This window comes from Miniopterus schreibersii (genome assembly GCF_964146895.1).
Source record: "Miniopterus schreibersii genome assembly, chromosome: 12".
Taxonomy (NCBI): Eukaryota; Metazoa; Chordata; class Mammalia; order Chiroptera; family Miniopteridae; genus Miniopterus; species Miniopterus schreibersii.
The window spans coordinates 27192932-27201380 of record NC_138112.1 but is presented as its reverse complement, the minus strand read 5'-3'; the positions used below and the strand labels follow the sequence as shown (position 1 = coordinate 27201380).

The following is an 8449-nucleotide window of genomic DNA, read 5'->3' as shown; positions in this document are numbered from 1 at the left end:
CAGTTAAGGTCAGTTGCAGGAAACAAATACCAATTCAGCTATTTTAAGCAGAAAAAGTAGTAATACAGAGAACTCATGCCTACGAAGTCGCTGAAAGGATGCGAGGAGCGGGCATTAGGCTGGGTGATGGAGCATGCCTCTCCGTCCAGTGTGGCCACACAGGCCTCACTGCCGTCTCTGCCCCAGTTGGGAAAGCGGTCAACAGAAAGCTGGAGAGCTGACTTCAAGAGCCCTGCTGCTGCCCAAACTCTCAGCCCCACAGAGTGCACCACTGCCTAACCACTTGCCCCAGACCTTAAAACAACAGCAAATCTTTGTTCCTTGTGTGACTTAAAACTGCAATAAACATTATCTCTTGCAGTTTCTGTTGGTCAGAAATTTGTAATTGCCTTGGCTACCTAGTCTGGCTCCAGAGTTCTCATGGACTTCAGTCAGATGTAGACTGAGGCTGCAGTCATTTGAAGGCTGGACCCGGGATAAGGGGTCCACTTCCAGGGTAGCTGACAGGTTGGTCCTGGGGGAAGCCTCAGTTCCCCCTCCGTGTGGGCCTCTCCACGAGCTGTGTGAGCATCTACACTGCACGGCTGTTGGCTTCCCCCAGAGTGAATGACCCGAGAGATCAAGGAAGCAGCAGCAACGTCTTCTGTGACGTAGCCTCAGAAGTCACATGCAGTCACTTCTGTAGTGTTCTGTTCGTCACAGGAGTCAGACGGTATTCCCTGTGGAAGGGGACTACGCAAGAACGTGAATGCCAGGGGACAAGCACCAGTAGGTGCTCTCTTGGGGGCTGGCTGCCATATCCCATAAAACTAGCTAATGCACATTGGGGTGCTATTGCAGAAAAACGTCTCCAAAAATGTGCTTGGCAACAACAGCCGAAGCCAGGGAAGAGGCCCCTGCCTCATTTGCATCTTCCAAATATAACTGCAAAGGAGTCTGCAAATACAGTTTACTTTGTGTCTCTTTGTTTTAGCTTTCCCGTTTCTGCAATACAAGAAAGCGCTTTAGAAGAGGGATTTAATTGATGATGAAAACCAGTCCACCAAATTCTCCACAGAGACCATGACCAATACATACATTTATAGAACTTTCTATAGCAGAGAACTGGAGCAGAGATGGGAGGGAATGAAGCCGGATCGGGGTGGGTTGGTGCTTTGCTGAGTGGATGCAGCAGAATGATACCAGTGCTACAGAGGACAAAGTGTTCATTTTTTTAAAAAAGAAGAACTGTCATAGATTTAGACTGATATTTTCAATTCAAATCTAACATTGAATGATTTTTCCTTTTTTAATATTTTAATTTATACATTGAAATTTTGTCTAACAACATCAGCATAGTCATTTTTTTGCTTTAGCCTCTCTCTCGTTATGTATGTATATAGAAGATCCTTTACAAATAGCTTTAACAATGCCAATATTACAACTAACCATAAAACTAATCAATGAAATTTGCTAAGATTCTTTTGTGGTTCTAGTTCTCCTTGGAATATAATCTCTTAAAGATATTCATTGAAAGTGCTGTTTTCTAGAGTCATTTGGATAATTCTTTCTCTGTATGGCTATACCAATGTGAAATTCACACGGTGTCCTGGTCATATCCTTCACTCACTGAAAGTGTCAGCTCCCCAATAGCCTCTTCACCCAGTAAGACCTTAGTTAAGGTCACCTAGTAAGAGATAGGATTTGAGTTCAGGCAGTCTGGTGCCAATGCATGTCTTCACGCACTGCACTAACACCTTGACTGGTTCAGTGATCACAGATCCGGGTTTCCAACTGGCCTAGTGGATGGATTTGAGTGGGGATGGGGTGGGGGGAGGACTGAGCCAGATTATGAAGGCTCACACGAAGGTAAATATGGATGTGAGCATAATGGGCTTAACCTGGCCACAGAGTCTCTTATTAGAGTCTACCGTGACTGCTTATCCTGCACCCTGGGCCATCGATGTGGCTGTTGGGAGAAGCAGTTTTCTTACCAGGAACAGGAGGCAAAGTGAAGGCTTCTGAGCTGTTGTACTCTCATGTTTTCCTCATCTCTTCCCTTGGATGATTCTTACACATTCTACAGACTTTAGCTTAAATGGCACCTCTAGGAAAAGCTTTCCCTAACCTCTCCTATGTTACATTGGGAAACCCTGCTATGTCATCCCATCTTTCAGCATTTCTCTCACTCGCTAGGATGCAAAGCCAGTGAGAATAAGGTATCTGTTGTGTCCCAGAACTTAGCACAGGGCCTGGCCAATAATGGGATCTCCATAAATATTTGTTAAATTGATAAGATATATTAAATTAATGAGTTATTCAATTTTAATTAATAGAAAAATCTATATGTTTTTTCAGGACATCTAGTCAGAAATAGAGCTTCCTAGGAAGTTAAGCAGTTACATACAGGATTCTTTTTTGTTTTTATTATCTTTTTGAATAGGTAATCTATGCACCTGGTTCAAAAATCAAATGATATAATATGGAATACACTGAGAAGTTTCCTTTCCACTCCTATCCCTAACCATGGTAATCCCCACACCCCTCCACGCCACTAATAACCACTTTTATTAGTATCTGTTTTTCTCAATATATATTTATGCAAATACCTTACCCACCCATGTTCTTCCAGACACACCTATCTAATGAGTCCCTAGGGTCAGGTCCTTTACTAGACCCAAGATTTCCTTCCCAAATGACCCCCAGCCCACTTCCAGGACCCACTTGGCCTCTTCCCAGGAGCCCCCTCTTCCTTCTCGAAGTCTGTGCACAAAACCTGGGCTGGAGAAACCACCTTCAGAAGGCAGATTGGGACGAGTGGGTGGAACTTGGATGGGCAGGTGTGGCGGTGGGGGAGGGAGAGACGAAGGTAGCCTGCACACCAGGCCGCTGGCAGAGCCAAGAACCTAGGTGGGAAGAGGAGGGCTGGTTTGTGGCTCCTATTTGTATGTTTGCCCCTCTCCTTCCTTTCTCTCCCTAATCTGAGGGGCCAGCCGGGCTTTGGAGACTACCTGTATTATGTCCACAACCTACTCTTCCCGTTCTATCTGTAGACATGCTTCTGGGCATCTTCTCCCAACTTCTTATGATTTCCCCAGATACTCTGGACATTTTAAAAACATCCATGACTTTCTACACAATGCTGTCTCAAACCTTTCTTCCTTTTCTCCACCTGATGAAATTCTTCTAGTTATTTAATAACCAGTTGGTGTATCATCTCCTGTGTTAGTGATCTCTGAAAATCCCCTCTACCCTCCAACTCTCATGCCCAGGCAGAGTTAGCTGCTCTGTGTGTGTGTGTGTGTGTGTGTGTGTGGCAGGACGTTACCCTCTGGGATCTCATAACAACCCTGTGGAAACACAGCATACTGTATTTAATTGCTTTTTTGCCCCTAGACTAGACTGACTGTGTGGAAGCTTTTTCAGGGCAGAAAACATGCTTCTTCATGCTTATTCTCAGTGCCTACCCCCAGAGCATGGCACTTAGTGCACAGTCAACAAAACTTTCAGTGTGGTAGTGCCATGAAAATCCCAGGTCCCCCATTGATCACATGGCTTTGGGCAAGTTACTCAGTCCCTGTTTCCTTTTTTTTGAAATAAAAGTGAACCTTCTTGAATGGCCCTAAGGATTAAATAAAACAATACATTCCAAGTGCTTCAGCATAATGATAAATAGCATGGCTTCACTAGAGGATAACCATGATTAAGTTACAATCTGATCCTTGGTAACGTGTAAGAGGAAGTAAATAGTCCTTTCAAGCCAGTGACACGGTTCCCTGAAATTTGTATTTAATGTTGCAATCTTAATAAAACTGTGAGAGAATAGGTTTTTAAAAATGCCTGAGGTAAGGTGATGCTTTAAAATTGTTTATTAAAAAGGTTCCAAGTAATATTTTTTTAATAAATCCAAAGCATTAGGTAACTCTTGGCACTCTTGACACCAAATGGGTGAGAAAAATACTACATTACAATCTATTTTGAGAGATTTTTATAGGAATGTTTATATACGAACTAAGTATGTGGAAATAAGGAAACAAAGTGTATTTTTATAACTACCTCTTTAAGAATTTTATATAAATATATATCATAACTATTATTTTTTATTACTGCATATTTAAGTATTCCTACAAAAATGCTGTAAGTATACATATATACATTCTGTTCAGATGTTTTAAAAAAGGAAAAAGCTAATTGCAAAAAAACCCAAACATGCTATTAAAAACAAAACAATCACTATGAGTTGCTATATGTATCATATCCAGTCTGCTATCACTTGCTACCCAAGATTGGGGCCTTTTGTCTATTAGTATATTGTACAATATTAAATGGAACTGTGCTATTTGCATTCTTGTACCTCTAAATCCTGTTTTTATTAAGGAGAAAAAGAAAAAAACAAGAAAATGGAATGTGATCCAAGCTTACAGGAAAAATCAAAATGGATTGATTACACTTATTTGAATCTTAAGGTTTTTTTCTCCTCACTCAAGGATATGCTTATTGATTTTTAGAGAGAAAGGAAGGAAGAGAGAGACAGAGAGAGAGAGAAAGAGAGAGAGAGAGAGAGAGAGAGAGAGGGAGAGAGACATCCGTTGGTTGTTCACCCCAACCAGGGAATGAACCCACAATTTAGGTTTGTGCCCTGACTGGGAATTGAACACGCACAGGACCTTGCACCAAACAGATGAGCCACTGGGCCAGGGCCACGTATTTGAATCTTATTGCTCATACAGAATGGCTCTAATAAAGTTGGCTTAATGATCTCAATCTTTGTTTTCCAAGCTAGTGAAAATAAAACAAAAAGGTTACTGCTGTAAATCTGGTGAAGCAAGCAATTGTTTGACCTGTTGCAAAATCAGACGCTTTTTTCCTGCAAGTTTCCATGCTATTCGTAGGCTTTAAACTGTTACAGCTTACAATCTCAACTATGGAAGACTACAAACCTACCTATCTACAAGGGCTAATTATACAAGTTTTTTCACAATTGCACATTTAAGATTCACTTAAATCTATATGAGCTAGGTTAAAATCTTAGGATATATGAAGATATCTGAGGTTGAGAATAAATATGTATTATGAGAGTTAGAGACACTGAGAGCGAACTTAGAAAGATTTCAAAGGCACAGAACAAAATCTGGTAAATCATGTATTCTAAAGTGGTAGGACAGAAAATTAGTGTTAGCCTTACAAAGTTAACAACAGTATCAGAGTAAAAAGTAGCTTTTCTTTGCGTTGCCTTCCGTGCTTAAAAATATAATAAATGGAAAACCATCTTTACTCTTGCCATGATGCCAAGGCACAAATATCTGAATCCTAAATTGGAGGCCAGAGGAAGCAGAAGCTTCCTCATGGGAAGAGATGGCGGAGTTTGGCATTGAGTTCTTTCTCCTTGCTTAAAAGATCCAGGCTGTGCTTTTTGAAGGCTTCAGACTGCAGCCTGAGTTCATCGTAGGCCTGCTGGATCCCATCTATCTTGCGTTGAAGTTCCCGGACTCTCAAGTTACTGTTCACAGCCACCACCTCTTGCTCAAACCTCTCCAGCGCCTGTCTCCTGGCCGCATCTGCTGTCTCCAACTTCTCCTCAAGCTGGTGGATCTCTGCTTGCTTGATCTGAAGCACCTTGCCCCTCTCCATGGACAGCTGTAGCAGCTCCTCTTTCTCCCGAGTGACGACCTGCAGCCTGGCCTGCAGCTCCTGGCTCAGGCTGCTGTGGGCCTGCTCGGCCTTGGCCATCTGCTCCACGGCCTGCTGGTGCTGCTGCTTGAGGCTCTGCAGCTGGCTGCGCAGCTGCTCTGTCTCCTTGGTGTGGGCGCTTGCCTGCTGGGTCTGCAGCTCCAGCAGCTCCTTCTCTCGGGCCTGTGCCCGGCTGGCATCCTGGGCACAGCTCCGTTTCAGAGTCTCCAGCTCCTCGGCCAGGGCCTGGCTCCCGGCAGTGAGCTGCAGGACCTTGGCCTCCTGGTCCTTCAGAGCCTGGCTGAAGAGGTTGGTGTTCTCCAGCCTCAACTTCTCATTCTCCTCCCTCAGCTTGATGTTCTGACTCTTGTGCTCATCCTTGAAGCGGATCATGGCCTCGTGGTTGGCGGCCAGGGTCATAAAGCGCTCCTCCAGCGTCCGGGCGTGCTCGCTCTTGGCCTTCAGCTTCTCGGCCTCCAGCGCCCCCTTCTCCTCCAGCTCCGCGTTGAGCAGCTCCAGGATCTGGCAGCGCTCCAGCGCCTCGTCGGACCTCCGCTTCAGGATGCAGATGAGCTGGGACTGGTCGTGGATGCGGGAGCGAAGCATGGCCTTCTCGCTCTTCTCCTCCTCGGACAGTCCCCGGAGGTTTGCCAAGGCTTCCCGCAGACCATCCAGTTCCTGAAACCCCATCTCCTCTTCCTGGCTTTCCGGGGTTTTGTTTCGGGCACCTAAGGGTTCTTCGGAGGGTCGGCTGGCATCCATCCCGGGCGCGGGCTCATTCTCAGGCATAGGCCTCTCCTGCGCTGCGGGCTGACCCCGCGTCCGCCCCGTCGGGCTTCAAAAGCCAGTGTTGCCAGGGGCTCCGGCGGCTGCAGCGACTGTTTTTCCCAGTTAGGGGCCCTGTGATTGGCGGGCGGGTCGTTAGAATGCGGTGAAGTAACAACAGGACCAATCTGCTCGGGCTGCGCGCCCGCCCCAGCCAATCCCAGCCCGCAGCCCGCAGCCCGCAGCCCGCAGCCCGCAGCCCCGGCTCCAGCCCGCAGCCCAGGGCCTCGCCCCTTCCCCGCAGCGCAGACAGGCCGACTCCACTGGGCTCCCAGCCAGCACCCGGGAGGCAGACCTGGCTCTGCCCGATTCCTGGTAGCAGTAAACAAATCGAGCTGGCAGGGACTCCTCCTTCCTCTCCCCGCTTCAGTGGTCATGAGAATAAATGACTGTCTTTGGAAACACAGTTGGCTCCTTTTAAAAAAAAAAAAAAAATTGCAGTCTAGTCCTAGCTGGTTCTGCTCAGTGGTTAGAGCACTGGCCTGAGCACCGAAGGAGCTCGGGTTCCACTCTGACCCAGGGCAGGTACCTCGGTTGCAGGCAGGCTTGATTGCAGGAGGCAACCAATCGATGTGTCTCACATCCATGCCCCCGCCCCCCCTTTCTCTCTTTCCTGCCCCCACTGTCTCTGAAAAGAAATGGAAAAAATATCTTCCTGTGAGGATTAAAACAAAAAAAATTTGCAGTCTATAAATGCAAAGCAGTGGTGCTCTGTGAGCCAGGACCCTAATGGCTGTGAGTTGGCATCTGTCATGCCTGGCACAGATCAGCAAAAGGGCAAACCCCAATGAAATTTCTTTGGTTTTCCTTAGCATTGTCCCCAGGTGGGAATAGGTACTCTTTCTTCAGGACTCAGCACTCCCTGTTTTTACTCATTAGCAAAATAAGGTTTCAGAAAGCAGCTTAATGAATAACATAGATATGATACACACTAAAACAAGGCAAAGATCCAAATGAGGCTTACGTCATACAACATCCATTCCAAATGAATTAAATAGTTAAACGTAAAGAGTAAAATAAAAGTATTAAAAGTGGAAACTAAAAGAAAATAAAGGTAACCCTAAAAGTTCTGGGTCCAGAAGAACTTTTTCAGCTCAAAAGATGAGTAAGGAAAAGCCTACTTTGACTTCGTTCAACATCTAAGGTTGTGTATAATTTTAAAAATTGTGACCTCTGAGCTTTCTCCAGTTTCTCCTTCCTCTGGACTTGCCTGACATTTTAATCCCTTGCCCAAAAGCAGCACTGAAGTTCCCCTAACCAGCCAGCCGCCTGGCCCTGTCTGTAGGCACCCTCTTTGCCTCAAAAGCCTTTTTCCACCCTGTCCCGTGTTGCTCTAGTGGTTCGCTCAGTATTTTATAGTTCAGAATCATCTCTTCTGTGAAGCCCTTCCTGGCACCAACATGTAGAATTGAGCACTCACCTCTTCTAGTGCATCCACCGTAGCCTATTTGTGCTGCCAATGGAACATGTCTAAACCTTACTGCACTCACTGTTTGCCTGCCTGCCTGCCTCCCCTATTAAACCCTGAGATCATTATGAGCAGGGACTGTGTGTTTTATCCTTGATGACTAGACCAGTGCCTGGAACATTGGGAAAACTCAGATAAATGTGCTGAATGGACATTAAAGGCAAAAATCAACTTGAGGAAAATATCCACCACAAACACAACAATAGATTTATATTTTTGTAGAGAGCCTGTACAAATCAATAAAGGTACTGAACATGTTAAAAAAGAAATCAATTAAATTCACAGATGAGGGGGCAGAAATAGTAAAGAATTGAACCCCATCAGTGATCCAATAAATACATGTTAAAATTAGATAGTATTTCAATTATCAAACAAAATAAACTGCCAAACAAAATAGGACCAGACGCATGGATATAGGGAACAGACTGACAGATCTCAGAGAGGAAAGGGGTGTGGAGGACGGGAAGAGATCAACCAAAGAATATATATGCATATATGCATAGTCCA

General features: G+C 45.2%; 1 protein-coding gene across 1 annotated transcript; it reads right to left on the bottom strand.

Annotated features, from left to right (window-relative positions):
* Positions 1–3975: 3975 nt before the first annotated feature.
* Positions 3976–6500, bottom strand: CCDC89 (coiled-coil domain containing 89). The gene has a single exon (XM_081153218.1). The coding sequence runs from the start codon at positions 6436–6438 to the stop codon at positions 5323–5325; it is 1116 nt and encodes a 371-aa protein (XP_081009344.1). The 5' UTR covers positions 6439–6500; the 3' UTR covers positions 3976–5322.
* Positions 6501–8449: the final 1949 nt, after the last annotated feature.